The 26,527-nt window shown below is 31.5% G+C and overlaps 2 protein-coding genes across 5 annotated transcripts in view; one reads left to right on the plus strand and one right to left on the minus strand.

The window, feature by feature from the left end:
- LOC107064800 (uncharacterized) overlaps positions 1-26,527 on the plus strand; it is a 158,136-nt gene that overhangs the window by 115,288 nt on the left and 16,321 nt on the right. The window lies entirely within an intron of this gene.
- On the minus strand, positions 8,990-10,930 carry Hbg2 (alpha-glucosidase). The gene has a single exon (XM_015317735.2). The coding sequence runs from the start codon at positions 10,896-10,898 to the stop codon at positions 9,174-9,176; it is 1,725 nt and encodes a 574-aa protein (XP_015173221.2). The 5' UTR covers positions 10,899-10,930; the 3' UTR covers positions 8,990-9,173.

Raw genomic sequence — 26,527 nt, forward strand, 5'->3', positions numbered from 1 at the left:
ACAACCGCCACCCACCCCTACCCCCGGATAAAATGGTAATCGCATCTTTTTACCATAAGTCCACACAACACCCTCGAACGTGTACGAAAAGAAGAAGAAGAAGAAGAAGTTTTGCTTTTTACTCTCAGTAAAAAAAACAGCTTCCCACGGTTGCTGCTTCTTTGTGAGAAATAAGGGAACAGATAGAAAGAAAGAGAGAGATAGAAATAATAATTCGGTGAATCGTGGCGTAACGTGCTCGAAGAAATCAAAGATAACCCGGCGAGGATGATTAATGGAAATCGAAAAATGTCTTTCATTTCTTTTATTTCTTTCTATCTTTCCTTTCCTTTCCTTTCCTTTCCTTTCCTTTCCTTTCTTTCTTTCATTTTCATTCTTTCATATTTCTACTCGTTGCGATACCATTGTTAGAATTGACAAAAACTTTTTTATTCCCTCGAGATAAAGATACCTCTTTGTAACTTAACTTTTTCTTCTTCTACTTCTTTTTTCGAATCTCTCGAATGTTTTCTATTCGGTACTATTCTTAACGATAACGTAGACAAGATAAAAAAAAAAGATAAAATCCATGTTTTATGGGACACATTAAAAAAAAAGAATTGTAACTTCATACAATTTCCAAGTTCATCAAAATCATTTTATATATGTTACACAAGTTAACAAGAATGGACGTATAAATACGTCAAACGTATTGCTAGCTAAAGATACATAATTCTTTGTACTTTATACATAATAAAACGAAAAAATATTATATTCCATAGTCTTTTAACACGTTAATGCAAATGACGGCTATAGCCGTCCGATCTTCGTATTTCTGTCCACGATCGTCAAATTAAAAGTATGCGGTAACGTGTTAATTTAATTTAAAATTACGTGTCACGTTGTTTGTCCGCAATGGACTCCTAAATTACTATATCGATTTTAATAAACATTTTTCACACTGTATGCATTTTCATCCAACTTGAAAGATAGGATAGTTTATATCATCTAACAGATGGCGGTATAAAATAATTCGTTGACTTAAAGACGTATGTATCAGACTGATTGTGAGTCACAGCAACGCGTAACGAAGGCACCCCTAGTAAATAATAAAAAAAAAGATGCGTAATTAAACTGGGAACTCCCCAGTTAACAAGTTAATAATATACAGGGTGATTCATCAGTTCTGGTTACCTAAATAACACCGAAAGTATAAAAATACCAGAAAAATGGATAAAGAAAGATTTACATGAAAGATTCAGTATTAAAATATGACATCAGTATTTTTTTTTTTTTGACAACGAGACCATGGATAAGAGAAAGGAAATGAATTGAAGGATAGAAAGGGTTTAGTTTAAGAAAGTAAGAGAGAAATAGAAATAGTACAGGGTTGCTTTCTTTATACCCTTCACGTTTTGCCGCATTTTCCTCTCAACTCTTTCCTTCCCTTTCCTTCCCTTTCCTTTCCCTTCTTCTTTTCGTTTTACTTTCTTTTCGTGGCTTGCTACTTACCATCGCTAGGCAGTATTTCCGTTGGTAAGAGTTGGGCGGAGAATGGAAAGTTAGCAGATAAATAGTGGCTAATACTTCACAAGAACTAACCCCTCATCCCAGAATCTTCTTTCCTTCCTTTACTACCCCTCATCGTGATATTCCTTTCAAGGTACCTATCTTCTCAACAATTTCAGGTCCACTTATTCTATTCCATGAGAGAGAAAGAGAAAGAGAGAAAGAACACTTACTATGAAATTCGACAATATTACTGGTAATAGTTCATAGCAACATTTTTATTAACCTAAGAAGAGCATGAATAAGAATTTTGTGTTATAAAATATGAGAAAAAAATTCCAATTTGTTTGTTTTATTTTCTACTAAAGTTGATTGATTAAGGATGAGAAAGAAAAAAACTTTCAAACTAAATAGAAATGATTTACGTCAACCATTTGAATATTTGTACAATTTTCAAAGAAAATATTGGTATAATATTAACGTGTACTTATTTTTGTGAAAAAATTATGTCAAAAGTGGTGAAAAAGATGTTCAAAACTTTACTTTTCATTAGTAAGACCATTTCTATTTTCTTTTTCTATTTTTTTTTTTTTTTTTATTAAAACTATATCCAAACTAATAAACTTGGTGGTTGATTTACGTATTAAATAGAAAAATTGTTCGAATCATTTTCAAAAAAAAAAAAAAGTAAAATAATTCTCGTACTTTTTCCAACCAAACGAATGCTTTCTTCCAAAAAGGAAAGAACACATAAAATAAAATAGAAGAAGAAGAGAAAATGGGGTTGGAACGGTCGATTTATTCTTCCTTTATTTTCTTCTTTTCTTTAACTTTTCCTATCTACAGAACCAGCAGCAGCAGCAGCAGCAGCAGCAGCATTTTCCTATTCATAGTTGAGAAAAGCTCTTCTATCCCCAATCCCTTTGATCTTTGCTTACATGCAATCGATTATATATCAAAGGTTTTACAATTAGCCTTTTAACGTGTAACTTTTACAAATTCCTCCCCATTCCCATTCCCCCCCCCTAGTATCATAGATTTAAATTCATCTATTTGCATGTGTGTGTGTTAGTACTGTATTATTAAAAATATTAAACACGTTTTGTGAATATTGTTAATCTTTGCTTACCACCCTTCCTGAAGTAACACGCTTACCACACTCGGGTATCGTTTGGACCCGGACGAGAAAAATTGTTATAAACAAAAAACTATTGCATAGATTTACTTCAACATTTTTTTCAAGACTTCTTTAATGCTTACTTAAAAAGACTATATAAGTTTTATAGCATTAAATAAAATTTAAATATGTTGAAAAAATTACCAAATTGGAACAATTGAGAAAAATGATTCAAATTGCAAAAAAAGGTCTTGGTCCTTTTAACCAAGTGTGGTAAGCAAAAGTTAAAGTCAAATTTATACTCCACTTTTCACATATACAAATATATTTATTAAAATAAACTAAAAAGTATTCAAATGAGCATCGACATATTTGCATATAAGAAGAGTGCACATAATTTGATGGGTTCTAAAATTGGAATGGGTTGCAATTCAAAAGATTAAAAGATTTACTTCTATATATATATATATATATATATATATATATATGTGAACTTGGAGAAAAGTTGAATAAAACTGAATGCCACGCTTAAAAGATTATTCCTCAATGAAGAGAGAATCTGCAATTAGAATGAAGTAAAATCTTCTCTTCCATTTCTATCTCTCTATCTCTCTCTATCTCTCTATCTTTCTCTCTCTCACTTTCAATACCCACGAGTAGTAGCAGCGTGCCAATTAACCGCTGACAATCGGTACACCGAACTCTCTAAAGCATTTTCCCCGTTCTAGTATTTCGATCGGTGCCGATAGCACTTTTGAAAAGCCCCTGCCTAATTCGAGTCGATGTCATTAATGTCCGTGATTCGGCTATAAATTATTCAAGGTAATTGGATTCTCGAGCAACGCATAAAATCTACTGGGCAATATTCGTTACCGATTCCCCCTGGTGTGTCGGAGAATGGTAGTGTTCATTCCTCTCTCTCTCTCTTTTTCTCTCTTTTCCACTCTGCTAGTTATCTCATAGTAATGGGGAGGAAAAAGTGAGGTAGGTAGATACAGCTAGTGAGATGACTATAGCAAAAAGTGTTGTGATCATTCTCTCTTACTCTCTCGTATACCGTTTTTCATTCCATCCTAGTGTAGTCTATCATCTCTCACTCAATCCCTCAGTGTTTCCACTCTCTCTCTCTCTCTCTCTCTCTCTCTCTCTCTAAGGGAGTATGTTTTATGTCGTGCGTTGAAGCACAGTGTAAATCGCTACTGCCACTGGCTGCACAATTAGGTAGGGTAATATTTACTATTTGCCAATATGGCGATAGCTTAGCGACCCCGTTAAACTCTCTCTCTCTCTCTCTCACTCCCTTCACCTCCATCAACCAACTACCTTCTCTCCATGCTAAAGCTAGCAATTGCATACTATTGCTACTGCTACTGCTGCTACTGCTACTGCTGTTGCTGCTGTTGCTGCTGTTGTTACTCCTGTTGCTGGTGTAACACACGATAACAATCCTCTCGGTCGTATGTTTACGGCACAATCGGAGATTGTCCGGTAGAATCAAACCGTACGATCTGCTACCTACCTACCTACCTACCTACCTACCTAACTACCTACCTACCTGCCAACCTACCAACCCTCCAACGAATCTCCGTTAAACTTCAATACTGTATTTCCCAATGCTTTACGTCTTAATGAAGCTTAACGTTTCAAACTATAATTTAAACCAGGATTAAAGGAATTATCCTTAACCATCTAGAGTTCATTTTTACGAAACAAAAGTTTTATCGATCTGATTTAATTTGAAAAAAAAAATAAAATAAAATAAAATAAATTACGATGTTCGATTAAATAAATTGATTAAGAAATAGACAAATTGCAATAGGAGGAGTGAGGGGTGGATATAAAAAAAAAATATATCGTTCATTAATTATGTCGTTTGATTAGTGTTGAAAATGCTAATACAATTTTTATCGGATAACTACCGAATTATAATAAACGAAGAAAAAAGAAGAAGAAGAAGAAGAAGAAAAAAATATATATATATATATATATGAAATGAGAGAAAGAAGAGAAAGTACGAGCTTTGCAATTAAATGTTTTTTAGCAAACGCTCGACACAACCAACTAACACACACACACACACACACACATACACACATATAGTCTCGACTACCGAAGTTATGCGTTCTTTCGAGCGAAACGATGCGAGCTTTTCGCTCGCATAGCTTTGTACTACACGTCCTCGACTACGTTTCGTTGGATTTCGTTGTAAATGCTAGGCTGGATTAAAGAAAGAATAAAAACAAAAATGTTAAAGGAAAAGAAGAAAAGGGAATGGGGGGGGGGTTGGGGAGAAGCAAAAAAAGAAACAAATAAGATTTAGAAGGGAACAAAAATATGTGTTGTACACTGATGAAATGGAAAATTTGGTAAAACACCAAAAAAGAAAAAAACGGCTCAGCAGGATCATCGTGCGAGTCAAACGAGTATATTATGTTCTTTCTAGTTTTTTTTTTCTTTTTTTTTTTTTTCAATTCTAAATCTTCGTCGCTTCTGTGATATTACCGGTGAATATTATCAAGAAGAAATGACAAAGGGAATGATTTCTTTTTGCCAGTTAGTTAAAGGTAAAAAAGGGACCAAAGAAAGAAATGATTCCGAAAAAGAAAAAGTAAAAAAGAAAAGAAAAACCGAGTATGTATAAACCATTCGTTTGATTCAAAAGTCCACCTAGGTTATGATTTAAGAAAGCTCTTTGATGCGGTTATAACCCCTTTACTGAAGGTTTTCGAAGGGTGACGTACAAGGGTTTGGTGGTATTGAAAAGGTACACGAGTGTAAAGAACGAAACGAAGCAGAATAAGAAGTAAAAGGGAGGAAACGGAAAGAAACGGGTGGGGGGTAGGAGGGTAGGAGTAGGGGAGGGGCGTGGAGGGGGGAAACGAAATCTAGCGAAGATCAGGTTGGTATTCCCTTTGAAAGTACATTCCCTAGTGACCAGGCCTACAAAGTGTACAAGTGAGAAAGAAGATAAAGAAACAGCAAGTAAGGGAATGGATGAAAAGCCGAATGAGTTGGTAGCAACGTTAATTAAGATGCTGCGGGTTATCTTTTTTCCTTCTTCCATGCACACACACACACACACATACACACACATGTACATACAAATATCTATACTATATACTATGAAATACATAGAAACGAGAAGAAAGTTTCCGGTGGTTTTCAGAGAATGAGATGAGAAGCAACGTTGGTTTGCTTACCTCTAAGGAATAAGAATGACCTGTGTGTGTGTGTGTGTGTGTGTCTCTCTCTGTGTCTCTTTTGACAAAATCACAGAAACCAAAGTTCTCGAGGAAAAAAAAAGGGAAAATTTGTATGCTCGATTTCGTCATTTGCTTTCATCTTTAATACATGAAAAATGTAGAGACAACAAAAATGAGATATCTCTAGGAAAATGTTTTGTACACCCGAGATATATATATATATATATACATATACAAAAGAATATATCTACTATTTTCCCTAGTGAATTTCAAAGTGTCCGAGTCTCCTTCTTAAAGTGCACTCCCGTAGTGCGATGTTTCGCTCTTACATTAAATAAAATGAGAATAAAGAATAAAGAGAGAGAGAGAGAGAGAGAGAGAGAGAGAGAGAGAGAGAGAGAGAGAGATAGAGAGAAATAGAGATAGAGAAATGGTAAGAGAGAAAGACGAATAAGAGAATATGCACGTCTAACTTAGCACGGAATATAAAGTGACGAAGTGAAAGTTTCGAGAAATCTCTTTCAAGCAAGTGTCACGAGTAATAATATCGTGACTAAAAAAAAAAGAAAAAGAAAAATAAAGCTCGTTCGTTCGTGCGAAATAAAAGACAATTTTTTTTTACTATTCGAAAATGAGATAAAAAAAAGAATATGAAATATAAAAATATAATAATAAATGATATTCAAAACGTTGATATGAATAAATGAAAAAAAAAAGTAAAATGATTATACATTTATATAAATACATTTGTTTGCATTTAAATATCTTTGTGTTAGTATCTGTATATATATATATATATAAATGGGTACATGTATATGTAACATACTCGAGTATTAAACACGTTTATGCTGTTAAAGTTAGTCCTTTCGTTAAATACGACACGGAGCTCGTTTATTTCAGGAAACTCAAGGTGACAAACGTCTACGTTTTCCTAAACAAGGAAAGACAATAAGTGTGACGAGAGATTAAACGACTGAAATAAAGAGAGAGAGAGAAAGAGAGAGAAAAGATATTTGGAAATTATTCAACTAGAAAGAACGTAAAAGAAAAACAAACATATATACATACACAAAGAGAAAGAGGAAATCGATTAATATAATCCCACACTCGACAAAGTAGCGTTGATTAAGATCGAAAACACTCTTTGACGAGCATTAGGAACTTTAATCGATAAAGCATACATATATGTGTGTCTATGTATGTCTGTGTGTGTGTGTATGTGTGCGTGTGTGCGTGAGTTGATATAGTTCAAAAGTAAGCAAATATACTCGAAAACTGAGAATTCGTATGTATAACTAAGAGAGAAGGGAATAACCACGGGGAAGAACAATCTTGAGAGATAGGAAGTGAGAAATCAAGTTTGTTAAGGTGATGAAGCAAGGTATTAATTAAAACAATTTCAATTATTATTTCTCTAATAATAGGGATAACAAGGATACGACGATATCACGAAAAATAATTAAAAATAATTAAGAACAATTGGAATTATTATTTATCTAACAATAAAGTTAACAAGGATACGATGATATCACGAAATATACTTAAAAATATCTAAAACAATTTGAATTATTATTTATCTAACAATAAAGATAACAAGGATACGACGATATCACGAAAAATAGTATTTAATATAAGTTGTTCATTGAAAAAAAAGAAAAAGAAAAAAAACACTTAGATAAAAAGAAATAGTAAAAGATAAAAAGATAGATAGAAAAATTGAATATGCGAAAGAAACGATCTTGGCCGTGTACTCGCGTGTACACATATGTACATATGTGTAAAGGCATTCCTCCAAATGCATGCAAGTTGTATCGTATCTAAGAAAGAAAAAGAAAGTAGAATGGGTGGATATATATATATATATATATATGGAAACGAGGAAAAAGAGATGGGGTTGAGGAAGAAGGAGGAGGAGGGGACGGGGGAGGGGGAGGGCTGGAAAGAAGGAGTTGGTCTCTCTTCTCTCGACTGTCTCCTTGTAAAACGAGAGGAAGAGTGAGTTAGGTATAAAGAAAGAGCTTGAAGAATGTGCACTCAGCGTGATTGGTGCTGCGCTGCGTCCGCACTGTATACTCGTATGTATATGTATATGTGCGTGTATGGGGTGGGGAAGAAATGGGGAATGTTGGCATGAAAACTTGAAATTTTCCACCAACGTGCACACGCATACGCACGACGTACACACCACACGTATATCATCGTTCAATGCGCGCGCACGCGTACATCCTTTTTTCCTCTCCCCCCCCCGCCCTCAACCCTTATGTCTCTTCTATCTTTTCTTTTTCTCTCCCCCGTCGAATTCGTATATAATGTAACGTCGCAACTTCTTCACCTTACCTTTTTATTTCGACTCTTTTCGTTTTTAAGAGAAAAAAAATAAAAAACAAGGAAATAAACATATGTCTCTTTTAGGGTCTCTTTTAGGGTCGACGAACTCGTACGAAACTTTTTGCATTCTTTTTTCTGTCCCTTTCTCACTTACTACTATCTCTCATCGTGCTGTTATAGGATATTATTATAAGAACAATTAAAATAGGTGTTGTGTAATTAAATAATTCGTTCCGATACTAATATATTTTATTATTATATATATATATATATATAATTTTATTTTATATTATTATATAATTATATAGTTATATAATCCGATAATTCGTTCAATAATTGTACGGAATTATCGTCAATTTTGTTGCTAATATTTTTTTGTTTTTTCTTTTTTTTTATCAAGGTTTTAAATTCATAAATTGATTTCGCATAAATTTACAAAAGAAAATGAAAACTATTATAATAACTGGACTAAAGAATTATGTAGGAAAAATATTGGAAGTTAGGAAAGTATACGTACTAGGATTTTCCACGAGATCATGAAGAGTTATGCCAAAGTGGTGAAACTGTATATACGAATGGTATACGGTTAGAAGGAAGGATCTTACTGTATAAAAGCTCTTATACTTTTGACGAGAGAAACTACTACTACTACTACTATCCTCGGGGATATCTTTATTATAAATATTTACGAAGCTTAGGATTCTTCTCCACCTTCGAAAGCTGGAAAACGCATTCGCGTATTATGCGAATTCGTTAAATCGAAAAGTGTTTTTCACAGAGAAAATGAGACAGATTTTTGTTAAAAAAAAAAACAGGGAAATGTGCTGTTGATAAATAAAACCAATTACAAAAATTCGTTAAATAAAACAATATATATATATTATAATATTATTTAATCAATTTGTACATCAACGAGATAACAAATTAACAACGTCATAATTAATAATAATAAAATAACATAATAATAGAAGATTCAATTTTATTGTTGTTATAGACAATCAATATTTAATACCTTGTGATAAGTTTTCTTTTCGGAACTAATAATAAAAGACATTTGGGGATGCAAGAACAACAGAAGCTGCTCCAGGCAAAATATAAGAAGCAGTATTGACTTTAGTACCAGTGTTGATCTTAGATCCGACACTGGCAATATAGACTACAAGTTGTTCGGGAATGTTCAACCACGTTCTGGCATCGACTTCAACAGGGTAGTCTGAGAAATTGAGCAACAGAACCACGATTGAACCTTGGTTCCTACGTACAACACCTAAAACTTTCTCGGTAACAAGGATAACTTCTAAAGAACCGTCCTTGATAATAGGTTTCTTCTTAAGGGCGCTCATGGCCTTAAATACCTTATAATGAGAGACAGGACTTTTCTTTTGTGCTGCCAAATTTAACGTCTTGTAATTTTTATGAACAGGAAGCCATGTTTTGTTATTAGTTGAGAAACCAGCACTCGTAGTGTCATCCCATTGGAATGGTGTCCTTTCTGGGTCTCTCGATTTAAGGTGATATCTACTTGGACCTGCTTGACAACCAGCTGGATCTACCGTTTCTTCATAAGTAAATGGTCTGTCCAACATACCTATTTCATCGCCATTATAAACAACAGCTACGCCAGGTAAAACCATGGACAACATGTTCAATCTATCGGCAAGTTTCATTCCAAATCTACTAGCAACACGATGATTGTCGTGATTACCTACAACCCAATTAGCTACCGTATCTTTAGATGGAATATGATTCATCCATCGATCTATCGAAAGTTTGAAATCGGAAGCGGTAGATTGATTATTGAGATCTGCTATGAACATAAAGTTGAATGGTACCGTAGAACCTGCATTGTAATATTTAACCGTAAGATCAAAATCTGTATAAGCTTCCGTGAGTATCATCTTATAATCGGTTTTTTTATCAGCGGAATGTTTGTCGAGTAAATTTCTCCAACTTGCAAGTACAGTATAAGTCTCGTTCTGATTCTTCGTGTAAATGTGATTAAGTGTATCGTAATCGTCTGATGGTAAGTCGGGACGGTTTGCCGATGGTTCGTCCAAGAATCTTGGATCTTCAAACATATGGTTAATAGCATCAATACGGAATCCTTCAACCCCACGGTTCATCCAGAAAGTGTAAACATTCTTCATTTCTTGATCCAATGCCATGTTACGGTAGTTGAGATCAGGTTGACCGGCAACAAATTGATGGAAATAATATTGGCCACGTTCTTGATTCCATTCCCATGCGGATCCACCGAATACGGATAGCCAATTGTTCGGTGGTCTTCTTTGACCATTAACATATGTCGCATTTTTCCAAATATAATAATCGTCGTATGGTTTAATCCTCTTAATACTTTTCTTAAACCATTCGTGTTCGTGCGAGCTATGATTTGGCACGTAATCTAATAATACCTTGAGACCAAGTGATTTAGCTTTTGCCACGAGTTTGTCAAAATCTGCCAATGTACCATATTCCGGATTGACGTCCGTGAAATTTGATATGTCATAACCAAAATCAGCTTGAGGGCTCGTAAAAATTGGTGACAACCATAGTGCATCAGCACCGATATCCTTTATATGTTCCAATTTACTAGTAATACCGTTCAAATCACCTATACCATCTCCATTGCTGTCCTTGAAACTTCTAGGATAGATCTGATAGACCAAACTGTTCTTATACCAATCGTTATTTACAGCTGATGTTACGGAAATCAGGCAAATGATGCCCAATAATATTACTCTAGCTACAGTATGCCACATTTTCGAATTTGTTACTGAACTGAATCAAACAATACGATCGATCGATCATTTATAGTAATCGATTCTGCAAAATAAAAAAATAAAAAAAAAGGTAAATATGTCAAGTAGGTAAATACATTGATATATTATCTATCGGTTATAATGAAAAAAAATAGATAGACATCGATAAACAAAATGAAGTACCTCGTCGAGATAAATTTTTTTGCATACCGGATTATTCTTCTGGAGTATGATTACGCAAAGCAAAGGAAAAAAAAAAAAAAAAAAAGAAAAAGAGATTCCTGATTGTTTTTCCTTCGTGATAAATCTGTTCGCGTTAAAATATGAATAACGGAATTTGACTTATCTATAAACCCCCACCCTCCCTTTTTTATTATCGTTTCACTTTTTGTAATCCATCAATGTTATGATTCATACCCCCTCCAATTCCATTTTCAATCTTTTATTTCCGTCCGAACGTAATAAACGTAAATTATTCTCGTTAGTTTGTAAATCGTTGATACAATAAAAATTGCACAAAGTTATACAGAATAAATAACAATAAATAATATTATGCAAAATTTGTAGTTTACTTAAAAATAATCAAAAAAATAAAATAAAATAAAATATTTCCGAACGTAATAAACGACAAAATTATTCTCATTTGTCTGTAAATCGTTGATACAATAAAAAAATTTGTTTGATAATAAGAAAAACGTAGATTACAAAAAGTGATACAGGATAAATAAATGAAATAACATTAGACAAAATTAACAGACAAAAAACTAATCAAAAATAACAAATCAAAACGACAAAATCCACGTTAATTAACCTAATCTAAAAATTAGGATAGTTGACGTAAAAAGAAGTTAATATGATACAGTAGTATTATAGTAACTGTAAACGTAAGTATAATATATGAACGATAAGATTCTTTCAAAGCACCCACGCTATTTGAAAGACTGTAAACATCGAGGTTGCGCACCTTCTCGCGTGTTCGAGACGTTTACGAGCGTTGGCCTCTCATAACCGCTATCGTGGTTATAGCTAATTATACGTAAGGGAGAATATGGGAGGTGGGAGTGTGGAAGGTTGTGGGTTAGATTTACGCCGAGGTTTTACTTTCTTACTTAGTTTCGAAAGTGCGTGGAAGTAAGTGAACATTGTTCTTTCAGGAAGCCCGCAAAGGGCTCGCAAAAGGAGGTGTACATTTCCTTAGCTGTTACTTTACCACTACTACAACGTTCAACTTATCACGAATTATATTCTACGAAGATATTAACCAAAGTTTTCCCGTTTTAATATATATATATATATATATGGTTTTTCTTTCTTTCTTTTTAATACTAAGTTATTATCGTAAGGATTATAAACAAAATACTTAATATGATTTATATTAATATATTGGATTGTTTGAAATTGTTTTTTTTTCAAATGTTATTATTTAATATTATAATATATTATTTATAGTGTATAATATATTTATATTAATTTATTTATTTATTTATAATTTATCAAAATATATATTTGGTATTTGGTATTTGGTATTTGGTATATTTGTATATATAGTATATTTATTATATTATATATTATATATTTAGTATATTATATTTAATATATTAAAGTAAACTAAGGGTAAAGTAAAAAAATAAAAACATATTATAAACTCTAATCAGATTTTCTATAAAAATAGTAAGTAAGGGGTTTAAGGCGTGTTGTTCTCATTTGTTTCGTACTATGTCAAAGGTTACCATAACAGCATTAAATCAACTTTATATGGGATTCTCGTTTGGAATTTGAAGAGTATGAAGGTAGAGAAAGCTTTTCACGAAAGAGTAACACACTAAAAAGGAAAAGAGATAGATAGATAGATAGAAGAGTGAGGTGAGGGGTGTCTAGTAGTAGGGTGTCGGGCATGGCCAATGTAACGAGGGCACCTTATGTCAGCTACCCTGGTGCGATGGGGTAGTCAAACAAACCCCTTTTCGCAGTTTACGGCCGTAATTAACTTCCCGGGTTATTAGCCCTCGTTCACGGAAGTAACACTGCTACTACTACTATCAAACGTTTAGGTTTTTTTTTTTATTTTTCTCTTCTTCTTCTTCTTCTTTTTCTTCTTCTTCTTCCTGTTGATTTCAATCTTACCTTAGATCAATTATCGACAAATTAAACATCGATTTAGTAAGATAATATTCCCTTTAAAGGATTTCGTGAGTCAATACAAGTCAAACTCATTAATTATTTTGATGAATATTTCGTCAATAATAATTCCTATTGATTATTGGAAATAGAGAATGAATATTGGAAAGAGAGAGAGAGAGAATAATTTGGAAACTATACCTTTCGGAGTCACCGCAAACAAGAGAAGTAGAGAAAGAGAGAGAGATCAGCAATGTCAAATGCAAAGTGCTTCTGATACTGCAAATTAATTAGCCTAACAAGTTTATTCGAGTTGCCACGTTTCGATCGCTAATTAATTCTCGAAACAATAAACGATCTAAAGTGAATTATTGCCATCAATAGGCTTTAACGGGGATATATAAAGCGCCCTTTATATAAATATTTATTTAATAATATACACCTTTTTAATAATTCCATCATCATAGAACATAGTAGGCAAATTTTAATAATATTATATTCATGCTATGAGTTTAAATTAAAATTTGGAAAAAAGAAAAACTCATAACGTTGAAATGGTAAAATATGAAAAAATTTGTTAACGAGGATTTTATACGAGTTAAAATAAAACGTATGAAATATATGGTTGAAAAATATCGAACGATGTAACGAATTATTTGATGAACATTACGATTAATATAAAAATAAATTATATCGGTGATTTTAATCGGATTTTCATTTTATATGTTCACATTGCACGCAACGAAACAAATTAACTGTGCATTGATATTTTGAAAAAGCCCATAGTATATATTACATATCTTAATATATATATATATATATATATATATATATATATATATATATATATATATAAATTACGTGTCACGTTGTTTGTCCGCAATGGACTCCTAAACTACTGAACCGATTTTAATCAAATTTTGCACACTTTATGCATTTTCATTCAACTTGAAAGATAGGATAGATTATTTGTTTATTAACAACGAGTTATGATTATCTCTGTTAGTTCGATAAGATTCTCACAGATAGCGGTATAAGGTAATTCGTTGACTTAACCTATTATATATATATATGTTTGTATACCTATATATGAACTCGTTTAATTTTTCCAAATAAATCGAACAAAAGAAACAGAATGGTTTAGGGTAGTCTTAGTAAGAAACGAAACTGAACGATGAGTGAGAAGAATCAGTGAAAAGATACAAAACATTCTTGTAGTTAAGAAAAAAAAAAAAAAAAAAAACAGAAAAGGGATCTTGAGAAAAAAAATAAAGGACAAAACGTTTTCGTTATTTATAAGCTCATACACCCTCTCATGTAAAAAATGTTTTCACGAGGCTCTCGGGGATTTTCCTCTAAGTTCAACCACACCGCAACCAACTATTACAACATCTTTTGCCACTTAATATTAAAACTTACCGCTACTTGTTAAAAATGAATTTTTAAATTATAACGCAAGGTAGCAAAAAAAAAAAAATGAAAAATCAAAAAGGTTAATAATAATTAATAATTATTTATTCGCACATCTTAGTACACCTTGCAGTGATTTTATTAAAACATCGTCGCGTGATCTTTTCTTTTTAATATTTTTAATCATAGTACACGATCTTCTTTTCAAAATAACCCTAAGAAAAATCAAAATCTGACACAGTTGATTACCAACGAATAATAAAAGAAAATAACAAAATTTGCCAATGAACAAATAAATTTACCAAACCCATCTCCCTTTTTGCTAAATCACACGTAGCACGGTAGATCACACGTGCTAGAAGTGAAACCTTCGAAAAACTAAGTTTAGAGAGAATGAGAAGTAGTGAGGTTATTTCCAAAAAGTAGTGAGGTTTTTTCCGAAAAGTAGTGAGGTTTTTTCCGAAACTTAGTGCGGTTTTTTTCGAAATGTCACTTCAAAAAGATTTATCTAGTTTTACCAGAGGTGTTATTTGAACGAAATAGAAAAATAAGTAGGGGTGATGGGGGAACTAAGGGTTTAGGTAAGAGTGAAATAACTTGTCGAAAAGTCAGAAAATTATATAATCTCTCTCTCTCTCTCTCACTCTCTCTCATTCTGATTTGCTTGGAAGCATGCAAAAGTGGAATGGTGGAAAGCACTAGCAAGGGGGATAGGATTCTTAGCAACATGGATGGCGCATAAGCTCGTAGCATAACCTCTAACCACCATTACTACTACACTTTGGAGTCTAGGAACGTTTTCCTCGGTAAACCGGTTTCGTAGGCACGCGTAATTAAAATAATTAGTAGGAATAATCTCAGGGAAACCCCGGTAATGGCGTATAGTACTCAAGGATGAGTGCGTTGGTGGAAGCAAAAGAAGAAGAAGAAGAAGAAGAAGAAATAAGTCGACTGGTAGTTTAAGTTAGGTGAGAGGCAGGAGGGGGAGGGGAGAGGGTTTTTCTAGAGCTAAGCTAGAGGGTGACCATAATTAAAATGCACCAATGTTAACCGAGTTCGTCACAGCCAATGGGTACTCTAATCCAATCCCGCAAGAGTTGCTTTCCGGTACGTGTACGCTAACAGCCAAGTACTTTTGGTATCGTTCGTAAAAAAAAAAAAAAAAAAAAAATGCACCTAAACGTTTCCTTCCCCTTTACCGGTTTCAAATGAATATTTCAAAGTCTTTCCATCTTTTTTTTCTCTCTCTCTCTCTCTCTCTTTCTCTGTGTGTTCCGTTCTTTCTCTTGTACCTTGCTTACACATTCCAATAGGGCATTACCCTTTTAGACGACAAATTCAACCTTACCATCAGCGAGGTATTTAATTAATTTGAGAAAAAAAAATCCCATTTTTATTTCTTTATACTATAATATAAAAGAGTAGGTACTAACCAACCCCCCTACACTTGACGAATCGTTCGAGTTTATTTAAATGTTCCTCAGTTTAATCGCGAATTGACTCCCGTTAATTGTAACTCTAACCTTCTTCACAATTCACCCTTACACTTTCGTATTCGAATTTCTTTACATATATATAGATACATGAACTATATGTACAGTGTAGTATATACATATATATCTCATAGTTTCACATATACATACACTGTGATAGAGGACTCGTTACTCGTTACCATTAATTTTCGAGGGTTCCTTCCGCGGACGATCTCTAAAGCCACATTGAGTTCAACAGGGGGAGCACTTACTGATTAATTAAATCGCGATAAAAGAGGAAAAGCCAAGGCTTCTCCTGTGTGATATAGGACACACTTTAAATAACGCGTTCGCTCTGCAGAGTTAAATAACGTCGCCGTTACTTCTTCTAACCAGTATGTCGTTCCACGTAGTGATGGTGGTGGTAGTGGTGATGGTTGTGCTACTGCATTCGTTTGTACTAGCAATAAGTGTAAAGGAAAAAAGTAATAGTAATCGTAACACAACTGGTTCGTTCTACAAATTGGAGAATCCACCCCTTAATGGAGAAAGCAATTAGTGATACATTCGTTCCAATGACACATTCTCATATGGTCCATGGTTACAATCATCTATTCATGACGTATGTGAAGCAAAGCACACCTCGAATACTTTTTTTCTTCTACTGTGTTTTGTTTTTTTTTAAATCGATATATCGACGAAAAGTCGATTAGAATGAAATTGTAGTAGTAGATATCTAGTTGTATATTAATCGAATGTAAATATTATATACTGAAAGGAAAATATAACATGTGTGTCACGTAGATATCTTCTGTCATACGAAATATTTATAATGATATACATGTACGTCGAATCAAATATTCACACACTTGTCGTTACGAATTAAGATCAATGTTATTTATGCATTTGATTGTCAAAAGTAAAATATAAAAAAAATATATATATATATAAAATAAACAAAACGTAGAAATTCTAATTTGTTTTACGATAATGCAAATTGTTATTACTATTATATTTTACTACTATACTTTAATACTTGTAATATAATACTATATATTAATATATAAATATTTACTATATTTATTTTACTATATATATATATATATATATATATACACTTTTATATTATTATATTTATTATACATATATTATATTACTTATATTTTTAAATATTATATTATATATAATATATATAATATAATTATTATTAATATTATATTATAATTTAAATTAATATTTTTTGTATTTATTATTTATTAATAATATTTATATATATATATATATAAATAATAAATTATATATTTATTAATTTATTTAATAATAACAAAAATATATATATTAATTAATAATATAATATAACTAATAATAAATATTCTTAAATATATTCTTATTATTTAACTTATATATGTATAAATCCTCGAACAATGTTTCCTAACATTAGTAAACAGCAGCAATTAACGAGATAAAGGTAATAATATAAAAAGATAGAAAAGATAAATAAGGTAGATTAGACTTATCTTATAAAACCATTTGATCTCATACCAGTCACGTACCAATCTGGCAACGAATACAATCTCTAACTCCATAAATAAATAAAAATAAATATATATTTTAGGAACCAAAATTCCCCCAAAAAAAAAGAAACAAGAGAATAAAAATATAGAATAATAATAATAACATCTTTTTTGAAATAAACTAAACAATTCCGTGACCGTATCGATCTCTTTCCTCTTACAATTCATTCAAATTACTCGAATAAAAATAGTACTTTCCATCCTTGATGGAAGAACGTAATTAACGACGAACTTTTCTTCTTTTTTTTTTTCTACAAATCTCTGCAATTACCTAATTTGAATCCCACATTCGTTGGGACTATGACGACGACGACGACGACGACGACGAGGAGGACGATGACTACCTGTTCGAAAGGTACATCCTCTTCCTGCTACTCTCCATTCGTCTAGGAGAATCAACGCGTTCAACTCTTTTTAACGAGAACTCTCAAGGGGGAATGGATGAAGGGAAAGGGAGAGGGTAGGGGAATGAAAGAGGAAGAGCTTTTCAACCAAGATCGCACGAATCAGAGAAATCGATGTGAAATTTCAAAGGGAAAACGGTAGAACAGCTTTTCCCCTATTCATCAAAATGCGAGACTATATATATATATAATGTCAAATAACACAGATGTAACATTAAGGAAGATAGAAAAGGTTTAAAAGGGAAGTAAAAAATACAAGAAATATTATAATAATATTTTCAACTAAACGAGGAAGCAAATTTCAAGAGAAAAATGGTTTTAGATTTGAAATTGATAATGAATAATTTAATATAAATGAATCAACAAATGTTTCAGAACATTTGAAGAATAAAAACGTTTTGTGATTGCTATACTTAAAACGTTCGTTGTCCAGCCCGTTTCGGTTGAGTTTCTTGCCAGGCCCAAAATTCGACTGTCGGGCGCGCCTACGTAACGTAAAGAAACGATAAGTAGAAATATCAATAATGCGACTCAAGTATTATGGTTATATTATATTATTATTATTATATTTTATTTATCGACGATAATAAAATATAAAACTATTTGTTATTTACGGAAAATAATTTTTTTTCGAAATGGAAAATGTGATATGTTTTTCCAATTAAAAATACTTTAACTTGAATAAGAAGAGCGTGTCACCGTATACGGTGACGGGGCCTCCGGTGAAGCATGCCCGTCACCGGTATGTTAATGCAATAAGATACAACGATAGAATGTTGTTGTAATAGTAGTAGTTTGAGTCATGAGTGCAATGAACTCTTTCTCTTTCTCTTTTCTTTTATTTTCTTTTCTTTTCTTTTCTACTTTTCTTCGTGTACGAAGAAAGAAAAACGATACGTCAAAGTATATTGCAAGATATGCAAAGATTGTAAAGTATAATTTCAGTTGAAATGAAACAATATAAGTGTTGAGATAAATTTTCAATCTTTTTCAAAACTAATGTTCATAATAAGAACTGTAAAATGTTTAAAAACCGTAAATCGTCTTGACTGACGTTGAATGAAATTAAATCAAATTCCAAACTGTTCTTAGAAAATTAGCACACAAAGTAGTAGCACATTGTGTCACCTAGTTGAACGTATTTTAACTATTTTCATCCAATCTTTTTATCTATCTCTCTCTCTCTCTCCCAAAATTTCCTTTCTTTTCTTTTTCACTTTGAAAAAAAAAAAAAACAAACAAACAAATATCAGAAACAAATTTCAATTGAATATTTCACATTACACAATGTGTATCGCTATTTGAAAAAAAAAAACATTCCATCGTACTTTTGTTACAATTGAAAAATTAAAATTAATATATAATATATAACTTGAAGAAGAGAATGTTTCTCTCAAATGAAAATCAAAACACGAATAATTGTTAACACGAAATCCGTATTGAATTTAATAATACATTCATATTACACATATGTTCATACATTTATATTTATCAGGAATTCGTTACTGTATTTTAATTAATGTAATTAAATATTCTCATTTGACCGATATCAAACAAAAACATATTCCTCATACGAAACAGACAAAGTTTATTTTTTTTAATATTACCCATACTTTTTATTCAGGCCATCATTTTTAGTCAGGCCACAGACGTTACTTTGTATTAAAAAAATAGTTGAAAGTGTCAGTCACTTGTGACGGACACGGCCTAAACTGTGAAAGTCAAGTGTCCTTCAACCATCGATGACAACTGACGTGACGTTCAGGGTTATCAACTTTAAGAACAAAAACATTTATTCAGCATCTAATCAACAACCCACCCACACTCCTACCTCACTCGACAAATTAACTCAACCAAAGGTATATCTCAGAATTTGTACAAATGGTCGAGTTGTATCAAGCAGTTACTATGAATCAGTATGCCAAGGGTTCAAATTTATGAAGCCTAACACACTAATACGTTTATACGAGTATAATCATGAAACGCAACGTTGATTTGCGGCCTCTCAAAGAGAGGCCATTTCCCTTTAGAAAACAAACGTTTCCGAATAGTAAAGGAACTGTTACTAATTTAATGGAAGACAATGTTAAAGAGATAAAGATAGAGAGAGAGAGAGAGATAGAGAATATAACTGTAATATTCCAAATTGTATAGAAACAGGGTTGTAAAGTGCCCAGAAGGGTAGGTAATATCGTACGTAAACTATATTACACAGTTTACAACACTTGCTTTAATTCCAACGAGACATTAAAGGATGACATCTCCTACTACATTTCTATTTCTATTTCTATTTCTATCTCTATCTCTGTCTCTATCTTTTGTTGTTATTATTTTTCAACTTAATCCAAATTACAATTGTACTTTGCACCAATTTCTACATAAACGTCATTCGAATTTGATCCTCAAAATTACCATACGGTATATTTAATATAATATCCAGATTGGTTGTATATGTGTATGTATGTTGGTGTATGTGTGTGTGTATATATATGTGTGTAGTGGGATAAAACCGCAACAATAAACGCAGCTCGTTAAACTAACGACAGTAATTCTGGATTTTTAAGAGGATGAGGGATATGAATTAAGGAAAATCGTTTGGTTAAAATTCATTCGAACGTAACGTAAGCCCCCAACCATCAAGCACCCTCTCACAACCCCTCTCACAACCCCTCTCCTCCATTTAAAACTCACGAAACGGAAAGCTTTTTATTTCGCACTTGGACCAAATGAAACGAGATAGCAAATTCAAAAGTGCAATCGATAAGAATAACAAGAAACAATATTGAAGAAATAATCTTGTTAGATAATTGGAAAAAAAAAAATGGAAGAAGATGAAGAAGAAGAAGATAAAGAAGAAGAAGTAGAAGAAGAGGATGAAAAATGATCGTAATGGAAAACGACATCTGGTCGATTGGAAAAATCGAAAGAACTCTTTCGTGTTTTCTATCTCTTCGCGATAAGATCGGCCTAATTTTCTACGATGGAAGAAGCAAAAGTTCACTCTCTTTCTCTCTCTCTCTCTCTCTCTTTTTTTCTTTCTTTTTTTTTTTTTTACCATCTGACGTATTAACTAAGTTACTTTTTATCGAAGGGAAAAAAGTTGAAGATAAATGTGCTTTCCCTTTTTTTTTATTTTTTTTTTTATTTCAGATACGTTCATGCATTTGATCATCTTCAAAAGAAAATCTGAACAGATTTGTACATTTAGGTTTTTTTTTTTATTAAAGGGAAGAAAATATTAAGAAGATGATATTCTATCGTTTCGTTTAAGGACACGATCGAGTTAACGATTATAGGACACTTATGTGGCGTAACCACTTTAACGTCTATCGTAGAATTAGTTTGAAAGTAATGTTCGAGAAATTTTAGTTATAATAATAATAGTATTAAATATTATTAATAATAAATAATAATAATTTATATTATAATAATAATTTTATTTATTATTAATAGTATTTAATAGTTATTATTCTATTATAATAGTAATTATTATTATAATTAATTATTATTATATTATTGTAATAGTACTTAGTATTGTAATTAATCGTAATTATGATTATATTATTATAATAGTAATTATCCTATTGAACAAACTAATTAAATTTAAAAATATTCTTAGTAGTATATCCCAATCGATTTCCTTCCAATCAAAATGAGATGGCTCAAATTTGTATCCTTTAAAAAAAAAAAAAAGAAAACTTCAACCCCTAACCCAACAACAAGCATTCCCCAATACCCCAACTTTCGATAAAATATTAAAATAAATCTCAATTAAGTGTCGTACCACATTAAACAAATTTTCTTTTCTATATTTTTCTTCTTCCCTTATTATTATTATTTTTTTATCACCCATCAACCCTTTTTTCAAGTGTCGAGCAGCGGCAACAGCAGCAGCAGCGGCCACTTTGGGCAGCAATGCCACCTGTCTCTCTTTCTCTTGTTATTCGTAGGTATAAATCACACACCTGTGCCGTGACTCGAATATAAATCAAAAGCTAGCCACAGAACCGCATTCTCTACGCGGATTCTACGCGCGTACCTTTGCGTTAGGGTTGCCACGAGGTGTCTGCTACATCGTGGTACCACAAAATTTGCATTTACTCTCAGAGAGAAACGGTAAAAGAGAGAGACAGACAGACAGACAGAGAGAAAGAGAGACAGACAGACAGACAGAAAAAATGGTAAAGGAAAAACACCGAGTGCTTTTGCACTCGATAGCATTTTTATACTTTTACAATCATCATTCACGTTGTTTACATCTTAATCATAGTTGGCAAACTGATTTTTTTTTTTTTTTTGTATTTTTCTTATCTCATCATTTACCTTCGATTACAACAAATTCTCAGCAAACTACACCAACAACAACAACAACAACGTGACACTTACTACTATAAAGTAAAATAATAATGAATATATATTGAAAGTTTTTTTTTGGTTTATTTATGTGAAGAGACAACAACAAAAATATAATATATCTGTAAAATGTTAACAAGTATTTTTCACCGAAAACGATGATAAAAATGATTGATAAATAAACGGGTATTCCTTGCAATATGTGTGAAAAATATATGAAAAACAAAAAAAAACAAAAAAAAACAAAATGAGACGATTGATAAATCATTTTTTTCTTTTTCTTTTATAATAGAAAATATTTTTCTTATCTTATCTAACGAATGGAAAATACTAACAATTGTACATAGATTTTCCCAACATTATATTATATATATATATATATATGTGTTTATACTTGTGTATGGTTATATCTCAATGGTAGAGATAGAAAGTAAGATAAAATCTTATTGGGGACTTTTCTACTTATCTTTGATTTTTGTTCTTTTTTTTTTTTTTTTGTTTTTGTTTGTTTGTTTTGGTACAAAAAGGAAGAAGAAACGATGAAGAAAGTTTTCAGTTGGAAAGTTCTACCAAAACATGAACTCGCGTATGTACCTAACCTAGCTACTCGAATTGGCACGTCATCCTGTTACGAAGGAGAGAAATATACCATAGAATTTCTTGGTATAGTACTACGACCATTGCTAGGAAACCTGAAACCGAACAATCCGATTTCGCGGTAGAGATTACTGAATTAAGAGAATTTCCGAACTGAATTACAACACAGGTAAAGGTAGAAATAAAGGAAGCTAAAGAAGAAATAGAAGAAGAAGAAGAAGAAGAAGAAGAAGAAGAGACAGAAATAGAAAGGCAATTTCTATTTGGGGAAATTCCAATTCCCAAAGAAACTGAAATATCGTTCAACTATCCACGTAGTTTTCCTCTGTTTCTGACACATTCTGATAAAGAATTCCTGAAAATACAATAATCGTTCACCATTACCAACAATCTATTACTTTTTTCTATCATAGATAAACCTATTGATTATTCTTTTATATAATTTGTCAAATAATATTTGTTTTATTAGATACAGATTTAGCTTTTTTTATATTAATATATAAAGCTTTATAGTTGTACTTAATTGTATTACTAATAAGTGTAATCTTCCTTAGGCCATTTTTTTCTATAAGCCATCTGTAGGAAAATAATGGAAACAAAGTTGTACACCTAAATATTGGGATCTCTGGTAGAAGCGTAACGTAGCACTTTAATTTTGAATTTAACCACCAGATAGCGTATTTAAGTGCTAGAGATCCCACCACGTGGCGTAGCAATTCCACCTATTTACCCTAATTTTAGATTTAGCCACCAGATAGCGTATTCAAGTGCTACAAATCCCAATACTATATTATAATACTACTAAATCCTTTTTTTTCTTTTTTTTTAAGAAGAATATTCTATTTATCTGGATTTAGATAATAATTGCAAAACTTTAACCCGTTAGTATTATATATATATGTATATATGTGGAATGTACGATTCAAGGAGATAACGAATCGATTAAGTTCAACGTTACTAACACTAATTATTACGAATAAGCCGATGGTAAATGAAGGACGTTGTAAAGTGCATGCATATCCCTTCTTGTTTTCAACGATACTGTCGTTATCAGCGACATTAATCCTTACATAGAACCACATCGTCTCTTCTTCGTCTTATATATATATATAGATATATAGATATTTACAATTTACATACATACATATATATATATACATATAGTTACATGAAACTACTCGAGCATCGTCATTAGCCAGCGGGTGGTAAAGGCTTGAATACAAATTAATTAACGCGAGAAACACAGCAAGGATACCACCCCCAAACCCTTTGACTCTTCATTTCGTTATTTTTTTTTCCTTCTTCTTTTTTTTTTGTTTTGTTTTTTGTTTATTTCTTTGCACGAAAAACTTCAGATTTTATAACCTCAAAATACCCATTATTATAAAAGCAAGCACGCTCGAAGTATCCACCAACTAAGGAAAACTTTTCGCATTAATATTTTCCTTAAAACAATAATTCTAATCTGCAATGCAGAATGTTGAAAGTTATAAGAGAAAGAGAATGAGATTCGTGAAAATAATAGAAATTGGGACAAATAGTTATGAAACATCTTGATATCTGAGTGAACATTTAATGGCCGACAAAGTGAAAGACAATCTACCCCTCGACATATTATTTTCTTTTAAATATGTTTGTTTGACGAGAAACAAAAAATTCCTTGATAAGTTCCATTCGTTAGTTCAAAACCAATCTGCTTCCAACCATAATAATAATAATAAATAATAATAATAATAATACAGAAAAGGAAGATATTATTTGTTGCGATACGAGTTGTGTAATTACGGGAAAAAAAAAGATCTTGCTTCTATTTCAATTTTAACAAAAAAAAAAATATAATAGTTGACTTTCATTAATTTTCCACAATACACACACATACACACACACATACATACATACATACATATATATACATATATACTTTTAATATCACGCATACATATTTCTTCCATTATTCTTTTTTAGATTAATATCCGTCCCGACATTCTAGCAATGGGAAAAAAATGTTCAAAAAGTAAACCTTTACAAAATAATAATAATAATAATAATAAACAAGAAAATAAGAACATGAAGGAATATATATATGTATATTGTGTATTCCTATGTTTAGTAATTGAAAATAATAGTTGCTACCGACATTACCAACATACTTCATTCTCATACTCATTTTTTAACGTGTAATACATTGTATACGTTCACACATGCATATAAATTACAACCTAATCTAATGTAAGAGATAAAAAAGAGAAAAAAGGAAAAAAAGAAAAAAAAAGACAAGAATTCCCCTTAGCGTCGTGTCAAATGAAGCTCAAAATTGTCGTACAAGGAGTAAAACCACACACATGCTTGCCTCCATGATCAAGGAAGAAATTTATTTCATGGTCATTCGAGAATTTGGTCGTTACTATACAAACAAGAAAATATGTGTAAATGTGTATACGTGTGCACACCTGTTTGCGTAAATATGAACTTGGATGAGAATTTAGGGGTGCGTGGAGACGTAAACGTGTGTTGTGTATGTGTGCAAAATGGATAGTAAAGGGTTGTTTGAGTTCAAACGATTTCATCGTTGAAAAGCTTTTTTTTTTTTAAAATTTCTTTCATTTTCATACAAATTTCTCATTGAATCGTAAATTATTAGTCATAAATTGAAAACTTGGAAACTCACAAATTAATGTCTTTATTATTTAAATATAAATTTATCTATTTAAAAAAAGAAAAGAATAAAAATGATCATTTGTAAAAACATATATATATATATATAGTAAAGATTGGAATAAAGATAAAAGAGTTCTTTTTATCGTTATCTTTAGATTCGTTCACAAAACATTTCCTTTTTTTTTCTTTTGTTAAGAAAATAAATGTAGGTTAGCGTATCAGTGTGTCAATACGATCCTATCTCAACCTATTTTTAAAAAAGTTTCATTAAATTCGTTCCCATTATTTTCTAATTAATCTTTATATAACTTTTGCAAAATATATTATTAATTAATTCTAAGAAAAGTTTTATTTAATATACGACGTAACATATGTAAAAATGATTTCATTTTCCATTTAAATATAATCTTAATATATTTATATAAATTACGTGTCACGTTGTTTGTCCGCAATGGACTTTTAAACTACTGAACCGATTTTAATCAAATTTTTCACATTGTGTGCAGTTTCATTCAACTTGAAAGATAAGATAGTTTATATATTTCAATTTATGATAATAATGATTAAATAATTAAGATTCTAACAGATGTCGGTATAAGGTAATTCGTTGACTTAAAGACGTGTGTATCGGACTGATCGTGAGCTACAATATTTTAATATTTTTATGTACGTTCAATGAATTTCAACCAAAAAATAAAAAAATAAAAGGAATATATTATTGCATTTAAAAAAAGTAATACGAATAACCCAACAATAAAATATACATAATAATAATAATAATGACGAATACAAAATTTTTGCTTGATTAATTCAAATATTACATTAATATAAATGAAACGTATTATAAAAACACGTTTTTTTTTCTATCTTTCTACTATTATTCAGTATTCTTACAAAAAACTCACCTACGTAGAAATATTTCAAGAAAGAAAGAAAGAAAAAAAAAGGCACAAAATTCTCGTAACATTTTCCCCCCCCCCCCCCCAAAGAATAGCGATTTACGTTTCCGCAAAAAAATGAGGGGAATCGGAATGAGTTAGGTG

This window comes from Polistes dominula, unplaced genomic scaffold, assembly GCF_049000335.1.
Source record: "Polistes dominula isolate Pdom_NZ unplaced genomic scaffold, Pdom_raw_medaka contig_24, whole genome shotgun sequence".
NCBI classification, from domain to species: domain Eukaryota; kingdom Metazoa; phylum Arthropoda; class Insecta; order Hymenoptera; family Vespidae; genus Polistes; species Polistes dominula.